The following is a 21,065-nucleotide window of genomic DNA, read 5'->3' as shown; positions in this document are numbered from 1 at the left end:
CAGTCCTTAAAATGAGATGAAACATCCAATATTTTCAGTTAGACTAAAGCTACTGGTCTACTTCAGGGAACCATTTCAAAGAGTTAATTTTCCAGTTGCACTGATGGGACTGCTTCAAAGTAAAATTAAGATAATGAAGAAATAGGAAATTATGATTCTACAATTCTGTATTAAGTAGAAGAGTATGGTGCAAATCAAATATCAACCATCGGTACAACATTCCATTTTAATTCATATTTTAATGTCTTCAAACCCTCTACAGGAATTTCATAATATGTTCCTTCCATCATTAGGTAAAATGGTGTTGTGGCCTTCGGTGTATCTAGTAGTTGAGTACGACACGAATACTGGAAGATAAAACAAGATTAGACAGGGTGAGCAATAGGCTTAGAAAGTGTACATGGTCTTTCTCATAGCCACATCTCTTGAGGGATAAGTCAGCGACTGTAAGACCACTGCATCTTCAAACAGAATTGTATAACGTCATGTATCATGTGCATAAACTTACTGTATTGAAGACCGTTTGTTTTCACTCTTCTAAAGAAACAACTTACCATTTCCCAGCGCCCATGAGATCAAAACCCTCTTGGATTTTCTCAAAGGGCAGAGTGTGGGTCACAAATTCATCCACCTTCAACTTTTTGTTCATATATTCTTCAACGAGTTTTGGGACGCTTTCAACACTCTTATACCCTTGAAAAAAAGAGATAAGTTGATCGACGGGACACTGTTCATACATTTCATTATAAGGGTGCTTTCAAATTGACCCATAGCGAGATACATCCCATTAATTTCAATGTGCACTGGTGGAATATACAGCCAACATTCCATATATTGGGAAATTCAGGAATTTTCTGAAATGTTATTTTTGCAAATTTCCACAGGTACACAGCCAATCGAAGCATAGACAACTTCCATGTGAAGAAACACTGCTTCTGAAATGCAAACATTGGCATGACAATTTGGTACATTACTGGCAACCCTACTCCCAACTGTATACCTCCAAACGCTGTGCCTTTCCACGTGCGTCCAGTAACCAGCTGGAAGGGGCGTGTGGAGATCTCCTGCCCTGCGGCCGCCACCCCGATAATCACACTGGTACCCCAGCCTTTATGACAGGCTTCAAGGGCTGCTCTCTGAAGAAGAACCATGTAAACAGATAGACAAATGCTACTGAAACACTACCAAAACAGATTTCAGCTGCAACACTTTCAAAAAAGGTATTTACATGTATATAATATATAATATTATATTGTATTACAATATATAATATAACGTTTTTCAAACATAGGTAAAAAAACAATTAGTTACAAAAATTAAAGTTCAATTGAATACAGGATTTGCCCATTTCCATTTTATCTACATTTAGTACTGTCAATCGTTTTGGAATTCAGGTTTGTAATATCAGAATTTAGACTTTGCTTAGCATATTTGGCAAAATCTAAATGCAAGAAAGGTGACTTGGTGTGGAGGTTGGCACATAAAAGACATCGAGACATAAAAATAACAATTAAATATTGAACCAGAAGAAACTACATTATAGAGTCTGTAGGCCAAGTATAAGGCATGTACACTAAACATACCATGAGTTTGATTTATACACTTCAATGATTGTACTTGCCATGATCGCTGTATTTCCTACACACTCAAAAGAGTAATCAACCCCTCCGTCGGTCATCGCCACCAGGACCTGCTCGATGGGCTTGCTGTGATCTTTAGGGTTCACCAGATCAGTGGCACCAAACTCTTTAGCGATACCGAATTTATCTGGGTTGACATCAATGGCGATGATTCGGCCAGCCCCGGCCGCCTGGCACCCCATGATGACTGCAAGACCCAGAGCGCCGAGGCCGAACACAGCGCAGGTCGATCCCGCCTCCACCTGGTGGAAACGACAACCCACACAATAGTCTCGCCATGATGTGATGCTAGGTAATGTTATTCTCCTTTAAAGTTCACATCTGTTTAAATCAAAACGGTACACAATGAAAACATATTTTTTGGATCACAAATGATCCAAACAGACCTTGGCCGTGTTGAGAGCGGCTCCGTAGCCGGTAGAAATGGCACAGCCCAGCAGGCAGACCTTATCCAGGGGGGCCTTCTCATGCACTTTGGCAAGAGATATGTCAGCCACGACGGTGTACTCGGAGAAGGTGCTGCAGCCCATAAAGTGGAACAGGCTCTGGCCGTTGCATGAGAAGCGTGAGGTCCCGTCCGGCATCAGGCCTCTTCCTTGTGTCAGCCTTGAAAATAAACGTTCGCAGTGCAGATGGATAGGTTTAGCTATCGGGGAACATGATTACAAAATACATTTGACGACATTTCTAAACCAGTTCACAGACCTGATCTTTTGACACAAGTTAGTTTTGGGATTCTTGCAGAACTTGCACTCTCCACACTGCGGGACGTACAGGGGGATCACTGCATCACCTTAAAGATAAAGATGGAATTATAATCCTCACCATCCTTGCATGTATTATGCGGCATTATGAAGGTGTGTGCCATTTAATCTGGTCCAACGACTGGATTAACCATTAATGACGCCAGGCAACAGATCATTTATAGATATCTAATCCATTTTATGAACCTATATTATTTTATCGTATTCTTCTCCTAACCCCAATAGCTGTATACAGCGGTATTAATATATTAATGTAGGGCGTTATTGTTTTTCTGCCTTGACATGCACTGTTTCTATTTCTTTAATTTAGTGCTATAACACCCTGACTTTCCCACGGCATAAAAAATGTTACATTTTATGTTATCTTAAAATAACACATGAATTCAGTCCTATTACAGTAACAAATGCCATTGCATTCATGTCATTGTTTGTGATATTCACTCGATGGGAGGTCAGAATACCTGATTTGAACTTTGTCACTCCCTCCCCAACACTCTCGACGATCCCGGCACCCTCGTGTCCCAGAACGGCGGGGAAAACGCCCTCGGGGTCAGAGCCGCTCAGGGTGTAAGCGTCAGTGTGGCAGATCCCCGTGGCCACAATCTACACACACACACACACACACACAAATGCCCTTGATACTGACTAACATTACTCAGTGACACAAATGATGTATGGCTACTTCATGCTTTAGTTTCATACTAAAACTTTAATTAAGTAAATGAATACAGTGGCACCGGATAATGGTCTGTTTACCTTAACACGGACTTCTCCAGCCTGCGGCGGTGCAACTTCCACCTCCTCCATGGAGAGAGGTTTCCCAGCCTCCCATGCCACGGCAGCTCTGCATCTTATTGTCTTCAGAACATACAGAGCATAACCCAGATTGAACACACACACACGAGTGCCCTGGTTTTTATGTATTCGGGGTCCAGAATGAAAACCGGCCACCAGGCAATGGCTGATCCATTTTGACAATTTGGCAGGTCAAAAAATGCACGATTATATATTAAAACAATTGTTTCCCGTCTGGTAGAGGACAAAGACAAAATTCTAGTTATTTAGAAAGTTATACACTTATTTTTTTAACTTGAAATTGTGCCACAAACTGTGTGTGAGCACAGAGCATGCTCGCAGAGCACAAACTTTTAGGAAGAAGACCATGAATAAATTGTTCAATGTATTTTCATATTTCAGTTACTTTCTATTTAATTCAGTTTAGCTTCACTTGTTGCAGGTTTTTACTCGCGCAATGTTTTAACAGTTCATGAAGGCATTGTTTATTACTGCAAAACTTATAAAAACAACATGGTGCGGATAATGTGAAGTAAATAGACTGTATAAAACACAACATATAAGCTGTATAACACAACATATAGGCTGTATAACACACAACATATAGGCTGTAAAACACACAACATATAGGATGATGTAAAGTGGACATTTTGGGGGATATTTTATAAGAAGCTCAAACTTCAGCTTCAAGGATTGGTGGACATTATGGTGGACATTATGGTGACACATCTTTTCCTTGGATCTTATCGTCCAGAGTTGGAAACATGTTGAAACCCAGTGAAGCAAGCCGACGTGCTGTTGCTCAACACCTTGGCCCACTGCAAACACGTCACAAGATGGTTTTCCTTTCACCATTTTTAAGACCCACGTTTAATGTGTTACTTTAAACAATAACATTTGGAAAATACGGTCGCAACATAACGGGAATAAAAATGATAATTTGATGCGCCGCTCTGTCTGCAGATGAGAAACAATTTAAAGCCAACATCCCAAAACCGGCATTTATTAATGCATCTGATCGATGCATTAATAATGTGCATTTATTGATGCATCTTATTTTATTATTGACTTCATAAGAGAGATGTTTATATCAGTTTCCTATTAATTATAAATGAATCTTATCCATGTTGGTGATAATGTGCAGCAGCGGACTTCATAAAAGAGTTTCCTTCACAGTCCACATTCACATCCAAGGCATTCGACCTATTTTTAGTTCCGTTCAATGGTTAAAACCTAACTTACTTGGATCGCATCACTCGTCAAGCAGTGCTTTGCTTTTTTTTTTTTTAAAAATAAACTTAACAATTTATGTTAAGTTATGTATTCATGGAGCAATCGCTTTTTGTTACGTTTTTTCCGGGTTTTATTAAAAGATAACAACTCTTACCTTCCCGACAGTTGCCATTTCTTTATGACGCAAAAACTTTGATCTGTATCCGAGCCGAAGTGAGATCCAATTTATAGTCGTGGTGTCGCGTGGCGCCACACCCACATGTCAGCTGACCACCACGGCCCGGGAAACGGTCGACATGCGCATGCAACAGTTTGGTTCCGGAAGTGAAAATCCCTTTCATATTCAGGTTATGATCTTCTTTAATAGGTCCATGGTTATGATTAACAGCCATAATGTCCCAACCATGTCGTAACTATATTGTGAGACGACGGTATAAGCTCCTGCAGAAGCCACGAGTTAAAGTAAGTGTTAAGAAAAACACGTTTTATTCGCGATGTCATTTGAGACCACCTACTAATTACTACTGTAGCGACCCTGGGACATTTAAAGAGTTTGTGTGTTATGTGTTGCATTGTGTTTCGTTGTCCGTTATGCCAGTTGTTCTCTGTGCATGCATTGGATGTTCTTCTTGTCAATCAGTGTGGGGGGCGAATCATCAGGTCAGCTGGGGGAGGGCCTTGGGAGAACAGGAGGGTGGGGGCTTGCGCGTTGGAGGGACCGGGTTGGGGGGTTGCCCGGGTAACCGGTGTTTGTTTTTGTGTGGGATTTTTGCCATTGGTTACCCGTTTCAGTGACCTGGTTTTTGTAACATTAAAAGTTCCTTCAAAATACTTATGACTGGACATTGTTATGTCACCGGCGAGGTCATTACACTACTGTAATACAATTGTTCTTAGAAATTTATTTTTGTTTGGTTGCTTTGCTTTCTTTCTTTTTATCTGTAAAGCATTTTGTAGCTCTGTTTAGAAAAGCGCTGCATAAATAAAGATTATTATTATTATTACTACTACTACTACACCACCCATAATCCTACTGTAACACGACGCCTTTGATTGGGTGAGCTCGCGGTTACTATGGAAACATCGACCGTTGAACTCTACGACCATTTACCACAGAGCAACCAGGGCCTCGTTTGCCGATCACGATGGATCTTCGCTCGTACGATCATTCTCACGATGGATCTTGCGAACCACCATTTCTTTGGAGTATTTCCCGTAACTCTTCTTAACATGAACGCGCGTTCACTGCACTCACGACGTTTGTAGGATTGTAACTGTCCACTGACACGGTGCTGAAACGGGCTTTGTAGGAGGGGTAGACGCAGGAATGTCGCAGGAAAATGGGGTTAAAAAGGGTTAAAATATCTCCCCATCAAGGCCAACAGCAGAGTATCCTACGGAAAGAATAGACTGCAATACTTTGAATGCTAAAGATATTAAAACACAATTTATTAGGCCTAGGCCGACATATGTATCGGCCTAATCCTGAATGAACTGTGCGTACATTTTTTCACTGCATTTTCCCCTCTTCCATATTACAAAAATCAAAAAAAGCTTGTGTGACAATTAGGTGCTGATTTCTGAAACATGCTTTGCGCAGCAATGAGAGCCGAGTTTATCTGAATCCGCATACGGTTTCATTGATTGGCGCGCCCATCCTGCCCATATTGTTGGGCAGGATGAAGTAGGCTAAAGGCCTTTTTATACTGCCAAGCCGTTTCGGTCGCAGCTTGGCACGCCCGGTGATTTCACCTTCTTATCTCAAGTTTCCTGTGTAAAACCGAGGGGGTCAAATCCCCCGTTCGTCACGGCGCGGGCTTTCTTGTTTCACTGGAGAAGGCGGGGCTAAGCACGGAGTCTGGACCTCTTTAGAATAATTTGTATTATTGCATACTCCCGAATGTTTTAATTTTTTTATGAATGAAGACACCCGCATGCAATAATGAGTTAACGTCTGAGTGCAGACTACAAACGCGATTAACTATGGTCAGGGGTGTTCGTTACTGTCTAGACACGGTCCAATAAATAGTGAACTTCATCACAGCCTCACCGAAGCGCCGACAGTGTTTAATGCAAACAATCGCAACAAAAAACGCCTGCAGAAATTATCCGACACCCGCTGGTCTCAGCGTGATTAATTTCTACAATAGCGTAGCCTATGTCTTCTGTCATTGAGCGACCTCCCACAGAAGAGCAATGGAATCATTTGACTTTATTATATGCCTTGTGACGTGGCGTTTGATCGGTACATTTCGGCTGCACATGTATTTTTGGAATTTTAAATTGCTGCAATAAATTATGTTGTTGACTTCTAACATGTCTCTATCTTTGCTGTTTGAATCTAACAGTAGTCTATGAGTAATACATTGGCGGTAACCACTGTTTTTGGTTGCGAATTTGTGCCAGCTGCATTCCGTGGTATTGGATGTGTTTTAATAAAACACATCCAATACTAGGAATGTCCGCTGGTGACGCCACTGAGGCTATAGTAGGCTAACGATGCTCTTAGCATCCTACGAGTACCCCTGGAGTACTCGATAGCTACGAGCGTTTTCACGACGTTCGTTACCAACGATGCTTGGGGAACAGTTTGGCATCGACAACCATTCGGACTTGTTTTCATTGGTTGTGTCTGTGTTTCATAAGATAAGGCTGCACCACATTGCCAAACTCGCCTCTCATGAACTTCAGAAAGTTAGCACGAGAAAGAAGCTATGCAAAACAGTCCTTTCAGGGTTTTAATCCCACACAGATATTGATATTTTTTACATTCACATTGCCTTGCGTACACTGTAAATGTTCAGTCTGCATTTATCCTGGCTGCTTTTTATTGTATTTTGAATTCACTCGTTCTGGTCTGATCATTTTCCTGTATCAATTCCCACCTGCAAACTCCAGTCCATTCCATCCATCCATCCACAAATAAACATTCCATCAGCAGATTTGTATCATGACGCATTCTCATTTTAGGCAAAGTACAAGACAATACTTTTTTAACAGTATAATTTTAACCATGATATAAATGGAGTCATTCAAGTAACAATATTGAAATACTAACATTGTTTGGTAAGACAGAATTTGGTTTTATCTGAATCCAGTGAAACAGATTGGTGGTTTTAGCTGATATAAAAACTTTCAGGTTTTTATATATGTTGTTTAAGTATTTGGCAGACGCTTTATTCCAAAGCGACATACATAAAAAATACATATAAAACAATCGCTGAAAACATAATAATTTAAGGAAAGAATGTTAATAAAAGTAAATATAAAATATCAATAAAAAGTGTCATGACAGAATAAAGTCTATAGTCTATAAGGTAAGATATAGATATCTAATGTATTCATACATTGTTTATGTAGGATATATATGTATATATAGCCTAATCATATATTGTTTCTTCAATTTAAAAATAGCCGACCGTTTTTTTCCCCTTCTCGGGGATTATGTTCCCAGTTTTGATTTCGGACGTCTGGTCTCTTATAGCATAGAATATTCTATTACTGTTAAGCCAACTATGAATAATCAAACACGCCAAACCATGTGTCCTTTATCATAGCTACGCGTATGACTAAAAACATATGAAAATCAGTGGTATTCAGTGAGGAATGATTAATTAAATGCGCTGACAGTTAATTAGCGTTCGATGCTCAGTCTATGATGTCTATGGCCAGATCGACTTGGGGTCCTAGATGCGCAATAATGACGCACTTCCTGTAAACGCTGTATTAAATGCGCATGCGCGTTTCATTCATTCCCATGTTATTCCCAAACATTAACGATCTCCTTTTGTTTTCTAATCTATGAATAATAATCTAATGTACAAAGATTGACCAGATACTATTTGTGGCTTTAGATTGATGGCTAACGTCAGCTAATAAACGGGGGGGGGGGGGGGGGGGGGGGGGGGGGGGGGGCTTTCATCAATATAGGATTAGTTTTATAGGTGATAATTACTTTAACATGTGAAAATAAAAATATATGTGTAACCAAGCGTTTTATTGTTGCCTATACTTAGGTAATATATAAAAGAAGAATCGTTAACTCCATTCACTGAACGGGGCGATCCACTTTAATTCCAGCGCTCACAACAGTCAAAACAGCGACCCACACGCACACTTCCGTTCTGCTCCTTCAGAATAAGAGTCCCTAACAGGAACTGGGTTACATATTCATTCATCAGTGCTTTAAGACGTGTTTCCAATGGCTTTTTTTTTTGCGAAAGAACGGTCTGCGTTCAATGAAATCAAAACGGATTGAGCCTTCTTTTTATGTCCATGATTGAGCCCCGTTTATAAACAACCCTTCCGGGTTTTGTCCGTTGGCTTGTGTCAATACGTCCTCTGTAAGCGCAGGACCCCGAGTCGATTCAAACATTTGCAACGCTGAATGGGTTTCCGTTCTGCTCGGCTAAACAGCAGACATGTTCAAGGTCCGAAGACAGCTGCAACCCAGAGCGAGGCGCAGGGAACCGACGAAGGGGACCACTGTCTATAGAGGGACCGCAATCATGGCACCCTTTTAATAAGACTGATTATCCCATTTATTCTACCTCTTGCTTGCCAACATAAAACAATTCAAGTACTTTAATAATTATGCTTTTTCTTCAAACATGTTTTTGACACCTCGAAGGGCATTATCCCGCTTATACCACGGTCACTTGCCAAAGAAAAGAAATTAAGATCATTCATCATTCAGTTTTTCACATAAATAGGACGGACCTTAGCTACGACTTTGCAACGGGAGGTATTCTAGTCCGCTGAGCTATGAGCCAGAGAGCTAACGTTATGGATTGTACATATTTATAATTCAAAATTCGTCCCAGCCTTTATACCACAGATACTTTAGGGTCTATAGCATATAACCGCGTTGTCTGATTACAGTTTAATTTATTTTTCACAATTTACCAGCTCTCATTTTGAAGAATAATCAGCGCTATTCGTTTCAATGAGAATTGCGACAGTCTATACTTTCAACATAAAGTGTACATATTTATAATTTGAAATTCATCCCAGCCTTTATACCAAAGATACTATAGAGTATATGTGGTATAAAGGCTGGGACGAATTTGGACCGTCTCTTTTAATAACTCATCTCCAATTCAATGAACAAAATGATCTGTCCTAGAATTTGCTGTAGGCCTACTGTAAATACGTATGTTCCAATGCTGTTAACAGGCCATTTTTAATTGATCACTTTGCTGAGCTAGGGGTTCGTTTATTCAATTTGAAGCGATTAATGCATGCGAGTAGGCCTACAGCATGCAACAAATTAAATGTATTCTAACGGTGCAAATTTCCATTTAGTTTAAGATGGAAAGCAGATGCTCAATGCTTTTTCAGTTTAAAAACATTTCTGAACAAGCATATCAGGCAACAATTTATTTCAAAGAAAATTGCAACATTGACATTTGTTTACAGTATGTGTACCATTCTTATATTTCTTTTATCATATTTATGGTTTATTTTATTGATTTCAAGTTATTTGATTTTATCCCCAGGAAAACCATATTATACCAATACGTCTTCCAATTTGGTCCTTGATTTCACTCAAGAGTCAAGATGGTTCGGATACTGTTCAAAAAAAATAGAGAAGAATAACACTGGTCAGCACAAGCAATCTGTTGAGACAAGCTGTGGATTTAGAGATAAACGTGTGTTTGTAAATTACCATTTTCCGTTCTTCATTAGGTCGATGGCATCATTGACCGACTCCAGGGGCATTTTGTGGGTTATGAACTCATCCAGCTTCACCTTCTTATCCATGTAGGCCTTCACCATTTGTGGCACATCATGTTTACCTTTGAAACCTTATAAAAAGCACATGTTTTGGCAAGGCAACAAAAACATTTGATAAAGAGAAATGATGATAAATGCAAACCAATTGTTTGCCTAGTGACGGATTCTGCGGACGGAGCCTCTTGTCCACAATAGGTTTTGGTCACATGACTTGGAACATGACTACATCATGTCTTTGAAGTTCATCGGCCGGGGCATTACTAGTCCCTCCCAAAGGTCTTTGGTCCCTCCCAAGTGCATCTCCCCACTGAATATAGCGTAATGCTTATTACTAACAGTGAATCTGCAATACTGTTGTTAATTTTTTTTGCTTCTAGGGATCCTCAATCAACCAGAATTACAATTTTCTGTTTACTTTCAACATGGTTAGGGTTAGCTCTACTTCTTCCTCATCCTCATGTTGGACTGAGGGCAGAAGTGGATGCTGCAGTCATTTGCTGATAATTTAACTAAATATCTCTGCAACAGAATACAGGTGCATCTCAATAAATTAGAATATTGTGTGAAAAGTTAATTCATTCCAATGATTCTATTTAAAAACACAAATTTTTTCGAGCCTTCATTTGTATTAATCTTGACGATTACATCTTGCAGCTCACGAAAACCCAAAATTCTAGGCTTTCTGAAAAGTATGATCTGTTATATGCACTCACTTGGATGGGGCTACTTTTGCATGAAATACTGAGTGGCATGGAGTCGATCAGCCTTTTGCCCTGCTGAGGTGTTATGGAAGCCCAGTTGCTTATGCCTCTTTCCACCGACAGTACCAGCTCAACTCGCCACGACTTAGCGTGGCACGACTTGGTTTGGTTCCAGGCACGTCATGTTTCCATCTAGAATAGTACCTCTTCAACGTGGGCGGGTCGCAGGCACGCATGTGCTAAACTGCGCCTGCTTATCCACGTGACACATTAACCGACAGGCCAATAGTCAATCACTATTGTTGACTGAACGCTGATGCTAGTATTTAAAGATGCTGGTGTGTCGAAAATCACACCCCCTCTCCGAGTGAACGCGCTTTCGCTTATTTCATCTTTGCTTTAGGGTCACATCATGCATACATGTAGGCCTATGACTTCTAAACTATTATGTATTTTAGTGCCCTCGTATTTCAATATCGTGAATGTGATATCTTAAGTTGTGGGGCGCCTATAAAATGCAACATTGCTTTCTGCGGCAAGTTGCTCATCTTGTGACGATATGATATAAACACTGCTAAAGGGGGATTATTTGTTCATCAACACGGCGGATGCGCGCACAGAATGATGGCAAAAAGAAAATTTGTTTGACCGGTTGCCATGGTAATCTCTGTGGTTAATTTGCAGTTGCAGTGTTAATTAGCGATTTTGTCAGCTTACCGTTACATTAAACTGTAATCAGAAAAGGCTTTTATATGTTATAGACCCTATAGTATCTGTGGTATAAAGGCTGGGACGAATTTCAAATTATAAATATGTACACTTTATGTTGAAAGAATAGACCGTCGCGATTCCCATTGAAACGAATGGCAAGGTGATTATTCTTCAAAACGAGAGCTGTTAAATTGTGAAAAATGAATTAAACTGTAATCAGACAACGCGGTTATATGCTATAGACCCTAGAGTATCTTTGGTATAAAGGCTTGGACGAATTTCGAATTATAAATATGTACAATCCATAACGTTAGCTCTCCGGCTCATAGCTCAGCGGACTAGAATACCTCCCGTTGCCAAGTCGTAGCTAAGGTCCGTCTTATTTATGTGAAAAACTTTATATATTTGGATTGTAAAACGCATGAAAATATAAATGAATGATCTTAATTTCTTTTCCTTGGCAAGTGACCATGGTATTAGCGGGATAATGCCCTTCGAGGTGTCAAAAACATGTTTGATCGATCGTAATTAAAGGGGACTACTTTTTGAGGGAGATGAACTCTAACAGAGTATACATTTAATAAGCATGCAATACGAATAAGAAAAAGCATAATTATTAAAGTATTTGAATTGTTTTATTATGTTGGCAAGCAAGAAGTAGAATAAATGGGATAATCAGTCTTATTTAAAGGGTTTGTGCAACCAACCGCACAACAAGACATGATTGCGGCTCTTGACGCCCTCGTCTCTTTCTGCCAGAAACATGCGCGTAGAGCGTAGACTGATAATCCCTCTATAACAACACGATGCCGTTGATTGGTTGAGCTCGCTGTTACCATGGAAACATGGACCGTTGAACTCTACGATTGTCTACCAAAATCAATAAAAGTCAGGCCTTTATAATAAAATAATAATACACGCAATAACATGGTAGAAATCGACCAATCAAATCACATAACTAGCAGCAACAATCAATGGTCATCGTCACTTACGCAAATTAAAAATATGATTTCATAATTCCGTTTTGTTACATATAGTCCGATGGGTTCATATATTTATATAATTTTATTGTGGTGATCACGGCTGTGGTCGCTGGAAAAGGATCCTGGAAGGGATCACGGAAGTGGACCGCCGCCGTGTGTGTGTGTGTGTGTGTGTGTGTGTGTGTGTGTGTGTGTGTGTGTGTGTGTGTGTGTGTGATAAAGGCAGCTTTCAGGGTTGTGAGGTGTATGTAACTTTCATTACCTGGACTCTAGTCTGGTCATTACCGTAGTGCTCGCCACATTATTATTTAAATCATATTTTATTATTTTTATGTATATATATATGGATCAGCCTTCTACAGGCGGAGCTGAATGATGTATGTGCGTTTAACCTATTACTACTTATTATCCTGGGTCACACCATGCATACATGTATGACTTTTAAACTATTACTTATTTTAGTGCCCTCTTATTTCAATATTGTGAATGTGATATGTTACGTTGTGGGTCGCCTATAAAATGTAACATTGCTTTCTGTGACAAGTTGCTCATCTTGCGATGATATGATATAAACAATGCTATAAACTATAAACCCTCTTTTCGTCAGAAGAAAAAAAATCATACGTATAGCTTTCTGTGTTAAGCGTCTCATCTTGTAACGATATGATATAAACACTGCTATAACGCGGAGAGGGGCTGCGAATTCAGACGGGGATTCCATTTTCGTCACAACACCTGGTGTCGGGTGTCAGGCTCGGACGACGTGCTCGTCCAGTGGCGTCACTCTCCGGCCAATCAGTGGCCAGCAGCCTGTTTACGTCACACAAAAGGATCAGCTCTCATGGAACCTCGACGAAGGGGAGACTAAAAAAGTACCAGTTACCAGGTTCCAGATTTTGGCGAAAGAAACGCAAAAAAAGGCGGGCCAAGTCGAGGCGAGTTGAGCTTAGCCTCCTTGTTGTCAATGACAAGGGTTAATCATGTCTTCTGCACAACGGTCAAGTCAGCAGTCTTCTCCATGATTGTGAAGCCTCCTGAACCAGACTGAGGGGCCATTTAAAGACTCAGGAAACTAGCGAGCCTTTATTAGCTGATTAGAGTGTGACACCTTCAGGCTCCAACATTGAACTTTTCCACAATATTCAAATTCTCTGAAGTCTGAATTTTGGGTTTTCATGAGCTGCAGGCCATAATCATAAAGATTAATAGTAGGAAAGGCTTCAAATATTTCCCTTTGGGTGTAATCAATCGATACAATATGATTTTAATTTTTTTTTATTGAATTATTGATATTAATTAACTTTTCCACAATATTCTAATTCATTGAGATACACCTGTATGTAAACGTATTTTGCCATAACGTAAAAGCTTTTATTTGGTCACATTCTGTTGATTATAGTTGTTAATCTTCTTTATGATTTAACTAATAATCTTACATTTTGCACCTTAAAGGGCCCACTGACATCTCAAAACTGACAGGTTTTCCTACAATCTGAGACCTTTCCGACATGTATTAATGTAATCATTTGGGCTTTTTTTGTTTCTTGCGACTCAATTGGAGAATCTAATCGACCAACCACGAATTAAAGTTTTCAAATATGGGGTTAGATTTTAACTTTGTTGGTCCATTGTGATAGAACCATTGAACCTTATATGGGCCTCACCTCCGAAGTAGGAACCCTTCCATGTGCGTCCCCCTATGAGCTGGATGGGTCTGGTGGCGACATCATGCAGGTCTGTCCAGCCGACCACAACACTCACCCCCCAGCCTTGTACGCAGGACTCCAGTGCATTCCTCTAGAAGGTAACAGCAACAATAGATACATACAATTATAAAGAATTAGGGTCTTCAAGTCAGAAGCAATCTTAATACTTAGAACGATATTTACGATAAGTGTAGAAGTGTTAAAGGGGACATATTATGAAAACACTTTTCCTGGGATTTGGGGTGTTTTGGGTCTCTGGTGCTCCCACACGCATACAAACTTTGAAAAAAGTTTGTACATGATTTTTTGATCATGTACAAACGAGATGCCGGCGGCACCCTGGAGGAGGAGACATGGAGGAGAAAGGGACTGTACTCCCGGAGCTGAGCTGCGGGATTGCCGCCGAGCTACCTATCCCCGCCGTCGGCCGCCGCCGAAGCCGTCCGGCCGACGTCGAAGGTGTACTCCGGCGGTGTACTCCGGGAGCTGAACTGCCTCGGCGGCAGAGCAGCTCCGGCGCGGGAGGAGCTCGGCGGCAGTCCGGCAGCTCAGTTCCCGGAGTACAATCCCTTTCTCCTCCATGTCGCGGTTCATGGACTTCAGAGAGTCAAGGCCAAAGTTCCTTTCCCCCCAATTCTTCTCAACCACGGCCGAGATATCCCCCACTACGAGTCTTTACTTGTTGTGGAAGTACCAGAGACGTCAGACAGTCTTTATGATTCATAATATCATCCGAGGCGCACATAGCTTTTGGCCGTGATTTAAGATATATTATATAATACCCATATATAATATTATTATTACATTATATAGATATAGAGCTCCAGGAGTACGCAAACGGCAACAATCCCTTCTCCTCCATGCTGTGGTTCAGTCTGACAGCTCATTGGTCAATGGGCAGCAGCTCATTTGCATTAAAGCTACAGACACCAGAAACAGTGCATTCTGAAGGGGCTGATTCAGAGGGGAATAGCGGTAGGCAAGATTTTTTCCCCAAAAGCTATTTCCAGCAAACAGCTTCAAAATTCATAAAATGTCTCCTTTAGGTGAATCTTGTTCAATTCAATTTGTATAGCCCTTAATCACCATGACAGTCTCAAAGGGCTTAACAGGTCAAATATTTATGACACCCCCCTTTACCCAAGCCCCCACAAGGGCAAGAAAAAACTCCCTTGACATTAGCAAGGAAGAAATCTTGAGAAGAAACACATAGTGGGGGATCCCTTCTTCCAGGGATGGTCAGGAGTGCAATGGGTGCCATAATTGACATACAGGTAAATACATGCACATCATGTTAAAATGGTGATGTGGTGCTGGCCGGTTGACCATGAGGAGAGTCCAGGCATCCAGTCCAGTCACCGCAACACGTTCGCATCTGTCGTTTACACAATCCTATGTTTCAAATGCAAGATCATAGGTGTGTTTTGAGCTTTCCTTTGAATAGCTCCACAGAGTCAGCTTCCCTGATCACTGGTGGCAGCCTATTCCATAGGAAGGGGGCTCGATAGGCAAACGCTCTCTGTCAAGCCGATTTTTTTTTAACCTTCAGCAGTGAAAGAAGGCCAGCTCCCGAAGAGCGGAGGGACTGAGAAGGACTATAAAGAATGATCAGGTCCTTCAGGTAGGATGGAGAAGATCCATGCACGGCTTTATAGGTTAGCAGTAGCACCTTAAAGTCTGATCTGAAAGTTATTGGTAGCCAGTGCAGAGAGGCGAGAATAGGTGTGATATGATCAAACCTTCTCGTTCTGGTCAGCAGTCTAGCTGCAGCATTCTGTACGAGCTGTAGACTTTTTGTGGTAGATTTTGGTAGTCCCGAGAACAGTGCATTGCAATAATCCAGTCTTGATGAAACAAATGCATGAATCAGTGTCTCTGCATCCGCTGCAGATAACATTGGTCTGATTCTTGCAATGTTTCTCAGATGGAAAAAGGCAATTCTAGTTATGCTTCTAACATGTTGGTTGAAGCACAGTTGAGGGTCGAACAGGACCCCAAGATTCTTGACTGATGCACTCTGTGGGATGGCGAGTCCATCCAACCACAGTGAGACATCCTCAAACTCTCTCCGGTCCCACTTCGAGCCGATAATTATCAGCTCTGTCTTCCCAGTGTTAAGTTGTAGGAAGTTTTGTGACATCCAGCCCTTCACCGCAGCTAGACAGGACTCAACCCACTGGATCTGGGCCGAGTTCCCTGAATCTACAGGAATGAAGGGCTGGGTGTCATCCGCGTAGCAGTGGAAACTAATTCCGAAGCTGCGGATAACGTCGCCCAAGGTAAGCATGTAGATTGCAAAAAGTAATGGACCAAGGACCGACCCTTGTGGTACGCCAAAGTGTAGTTTGCAGTGGATCTTCTTGTAAAAATGTGTTTAAATTCAGCACACAGTCAAAATTCAATATGTGTTTTGTGTCCCTTTGAGTGTCACTTCAACTTATCTCACCATGACTCCGACATTCCCCACACATTCCAGAGAGAAATCCACGCCTCCATTTGTCATCTTGGACAGCACTTGGCTGATGGGCTCACTGTGGTCATTAGGGTTCACAAAGTCGGTCGCCCCAAACACCCTGGCCTTCTCAAACTTGTCTGGGTTCAAGTCAACAGCGATGATCCTCTTGGCCCCAGCAGAGTGACAGCCCATCACAGCAGCCAGGCCGACTGCCCCGAGGCCGAAGACGGCACAAGTGGATCCTGGCTCTACCTGTGGAAAACACACATTTCATGTATGCATATATAGACGCGTGTGTGTGAGAGTGAGGGAGGGCGATATATACAAACACATATGTATATGCAGACATATCTATATACAGAGAGATATATATTGTTTTTGTTATTTTTATTTTCATTCAGAAAAAGGTAGGCAATTATTGGTTCTTTTTTTTTTGCATATATTGCCTGTATGAAAGTAAGAAAATTACAAATAACCTGTGGGTCCCATCAACGTACATTTTATTAAGGTATTAATGGAATCATCTGTTTAAAGGTGAACCAGTTGTTTGGATACCTTAGCAGTGTTGACAGCGGCTCCAAACCCAGTACACACGCCACAGCCAAGAAGACAGACAGTATCAAGCGGTGCTGAAGGGTCGATCTTGGCCACAGCTATCTGGTTGACCACAGTGTACTGGGAGAAGGTACTGGTCCCCGTGAACTGCAGCACCTTCTGGCCTCTACAGGTGAACCTGGTCTCTGGAGACGACATCGTCTCATGACCGCCGCTGGACCTTTAGTTGGTAAGAGATTTACAGTCGGATTTACAATCTCAGAATTCACTTTGAGAGAATGATTCATAGTAAAAGCAGTCACAAATCATGGAAATCATTGATGAAAACCTGCTTTATAGATGCTTGAGATTGACAAAATACTGATTGACTAAATATTTCCAGATTAAGTGGAAAAGGGGAGATGAATGAGTAGATAATCAGCATGCTCACCATCCCTTCAAACATTGGTTGGTCTTCGGACTTTGGCAAAAACGGCATTCCCCGCACTGGGAGACGAAGAGCGGTATCACCTTGTCACCTAAAATGTGACTTAAGTTTATTAAAAACAGGTCCTTAACGAGAGTCCCTATCGTTAACTGCGATTCACTGTTGCTCTACTAGTGTACTTAATAAAAAACACAAACAACTTCAACACATCTTTAAAATAGATGCCAACATCCAAGGATAATACCTGGTTGAAATTCAGTGACCCCGGGTCCGACACTCTCCACAATGCCAGCGCCCTCATGTCCGAGGACTACAGGAAAGCCGTCTTTGTGTTTTCCCTCAAAGAGGTGGTAGAGGTCGGTGTGGCACACTCCTGTGGCAATGATCTGCATCCAAGTCCACCGGTTAATAGGTTTTAATTAAAGGGATATGTTGTATCTGCATCCAATAACTAATTTGGTGTTGTGGTATACTTGTGTTCTATGCTTGTGTTTTGCACAAACACACTACTGCAGAGGCTACTCTTCCTCCATTGTTCCTAATTAGATGCCGTATTGATGAACATGCAATGTATATGCATTGAATGCATATATATTTAGGTTATTTTATATTATGGACACTGCAGCGGATCCAAATTTGCTTCTGTTTAAAAAAAGGAAAGACATTGTTGTTCTATTTTTAACAGATGCAAATTCCTTGTCTCTATCAAAGTAGGTTGAATGTTAATGATTGCGCATTACAAACGAATTGCAATAATCAAATGTAAATTATGCTTACAGGTTATTTTGGTTTGTGCATTCATTTTTGTTTAATACAATTATGACTACATTATGTATTATTAGTAGTTGACCTTTGACCTAGTATCCTTTGGTATTAAAATCCACTGTACAGAATCCAGATATACCATTATTTGTTTTATATTATATTATCAGCTGACAGACAAGGATATGCTGTGGGAGCTGTCGAAACCATTCCTCCTTTTCATCTTACAAATACGGCAATGAACCACTTCATCATCTGGTCGATAGAGAGGAGACCAGTAGATTGCAGTAAAGCAGTAAAGTTCAGTATGACATTTTATTTCCAGCATTTCACGCTTTGAGTAGCTGTACCTAACTAGCTGTTATCCAATAACGAAAACTAATTTTCAAAAGAAGGAACAGAACAGAAAGTAAGAGTCAGCATCCAAAAAAATAGTGAAGATATGTCTCAGAACTGTGTGTCACCTTTATCCATAGAAATGAGATACACTTACACTTTTCCTGTATTTGCTAAATACATTTTAGTGATTTTTTAGTGGTTGATTAATAGTTTAATATTTAAAGAAAAACTAAAGTAGACACGGAGTGCATACAGATTACAAATCTCTGTTCACACTGATGTCATCTGTCTTTCTATCAAATATTGAGACAACTCCACCCCAATAGTGGCAGATTGTGTGTGTGTGTGTGTGCGTGTGTGTGTGTGTGTCCGAACATTTTGTAGATCCCACCTTGATGCGTATTTCATTGGCATGGGGAACATCGACTTCTATCTCTTCGATCACCAAAGGCTTGTTAGCCGCCCAAGCCACAGCAGCCTTACACTTAATGACCTAGAAGGGACAAATATTTTTTTGTTGCATTGTTTGTTTAGGGACACTCCGCCATTTGTTGATGGCTTGACAGTTGTAGTATTGTAAAATCCTAAATAAATGTAAATATAACACACCCTAGACAAATAAAATCTTTTTGCTACATCTCACATGAGAAACAGTGTGTGGCATTTTCCAAAACAACATAATGACAAAATATTTCACAATTAACTACTCAACAAAGACCAAAATTTCATTACTAATAACATTCCAATGCCCCTATACTGGGGCCAGTTAAGATTTTACATCACAATATACAAGCCCTAAAGATATTTCTCACAAAGGAATGTATCTTTTTGACCTGAAATAAGATAAATTACTAGGGCTGTCAAGCGATTAAAAAAATTAATCTAATTAATTACAGGCTCTGATTAATTAATCTAAATTAATCGCATACTTACATTTTTCCGAGAAAGTATTTAAAAATAATTTAATTCAAGTAAATTATGGCAGATGAGTTATTTAATGAATAATAGACATAATAGACTTTAAAGTTCAATGCCTCTTTTATTTAAAACATGTCTTTCATTAACATACGGTGCATATTAAGATCAAATGAATAACATTTCCATCTCACTCAGGATTCAATGCATCTCAGTCGAGTGTGGCTTGACGAGGCTGGCTGCTAGCGCCAGCTTCAGGGGCTGTGGCAGCTCGTATCTGCCAGCTTGCTACCAAACGTTTTGCGTTGCGGTGATATTTAAGGGTTGATGAACTCCGGTGATAGGAAAATTCCTTACTACAGAGATTGCAGATAACGGTGTTCCTATCTACAGTTCTGTCTGGGAGTTTTAACTTCAACTTTCCGTGCACGGGGCCGAGCAGCGTCTTCTCGTCTGCCTCCATTTTGTTTCAACGCAAATGACGCACCGGGTCAAAGGGCACTATAGAAGCGCGATTATGCTGCGTTAATTTTTCTGTGATCAATTAATCGAAATTAACGCGTTCATTTGACAGCCCTAATTATTACACATAGAATATATTTCTGAAAAACATGAAACTAAATGCATTTCATGCACATTGTGGAGTGTGTGTGTAGTGGATGGCTAAGCAGCTTCACCTGGCCCTGAGTTCCAGGTGAGGCTGCTTAAACCAGCCATCAACCACACACACTCTACGTACATTTTATTGAATTATACAACATATTGCAATAAAAATAATTTGTAGATGTAAAGTGGCGAACTTACCTTTCCTACAGTTGCCATAGTTTGTATTTTATAAAGATCAACTCAACAGTACCAGAGTAAAGTGTTGGAAGAGAGTTGACTCTTTTTGCTGACAAGTATTTACTGACACAACCCCTGGCATAAGTATTTATGCCAGGGGTTTTGTTGAGCAAAGAGTCAAAGTGGGAGGGATTTGAAGGCTTATCAAAGTGGGACTGGTCAAATAAAAGATAACAAAATACAAGATATTGTGTAATTTGTAACCTGTAACCTCCTTTAATGTAGACAATAATGGAGATGTTATTCAGCTCACATTAAAATGTCCTACATTAGAAATGATTGAGTTTAAAAATGGTATATGTGTCATGGTCCGCCCCTGGTTTTCCCATTGACCTGCCTGCCACCCTGATCTCCCCTAATTAACCCAACCACCTTCACCTGTGACCCCTCTATAACGGCCCTCTCATTTCACTCAGTCTTTGCCAGATTGTCTCTTGTTTCACTCCACTCTGCCTGTTAACGAACCCTCGCCTGTCTGACCTCCTGCCTGCCGTCCATTC

General features: G+C 40.7%; 2 protein-coding genes across 3 annotated transcripts; both read right to left on the bottom strand.

Moving 5' to 3' along the window:
- Positions 1 to 187: 187 nt before the first annotated feature.
- On the bottom strand, positions 188 to 4,670 carry LOC307087151 (alcohol dehydrogenase class-3 chain L). 2 transcript variants are annotated; one of them, XM_079752612.1, is made up of 9 exons: positions 4,587 to 4,670; positions 3,161 to 3,262; positions 2,866 to 3,007; positions 2,346 to 2,433; positions 2,027 to 2,246; positions 1,618 to 1,882; positions 1,001 to 1,132; positions 555 to 693; positions 188 to 347 (listed from the first exon to the last, which is right to left on the bottom strand). In XM_079752612.1, the coding sequence occupies exons 1-9, from the start codon at positions 4,602 to 4,604 to the stop codon at positions 323 to 325; spliced, it is 1,131 nt and encodes a 376-aa protein (XP_079608738.1). In that variant the 5' UTR covers positions 4,605 to 4,670; the 3' UTR covers positions 188 to 322. The 2 variants fall into 2 exon arrangements, with proteins under 2 accessions (XP_079608738.1, XP_079608737.1); XM_079752611.1 differs by lacking the exon at positions 188 to 347 and having other exon boundaries at positions 608 to 1,132.
- A 5,181-nt stretch (positions 4,671 to 9,851) lies between these two features.
- Positions 9,852 to 20,544, bottom strand: LOC307087261 (alcohol dehydrogenase 1-like; the record flags this gene model as incomplete). Its single annotated transcript, XM_079752762.1, has 9 exons — positions 9,852 to 10,003; positions 10,101 to 10,239; positions 14,228 to 14,360; positions 16,716 to 16,976; positions 17,280 to 17,499; positions 17,710 to 17,797; positions 17,951 to 18,092; positions 19,199 to 19,300; positions 20,527 to 20,544. The coding sequence occupies 9 exons, from the start codon at positions 20,542 to 20,544 to the stop codon at positions 9,976 to 9,978; spliced, it is 1,131 nt and encodes a 376-aa protein (XP_079608888.1). The 3' UTR covers positions 9,852 to 9,975.
- Between the last annotated feature and the right edge of the window lie 521 nt (positions 20,545 to 21,065).

This window comes from Pollachius pollachius (assembly GCF_949987615.1).
Source record: "Pollachius pollachius genome assembly, chromosome: 15".
In the NCBI taxonomy this organism is placed as follows: Eukaryota; Metazoa; Chordata; class Actinopteri; order Gadiformes; family Gadidae; genus Pollachius; species Pollachius pollachius.
Note: the sequence above shows the minus strand (reverse complement) of the source record. Positions and strands in the feature narration are given on the sequence as shown.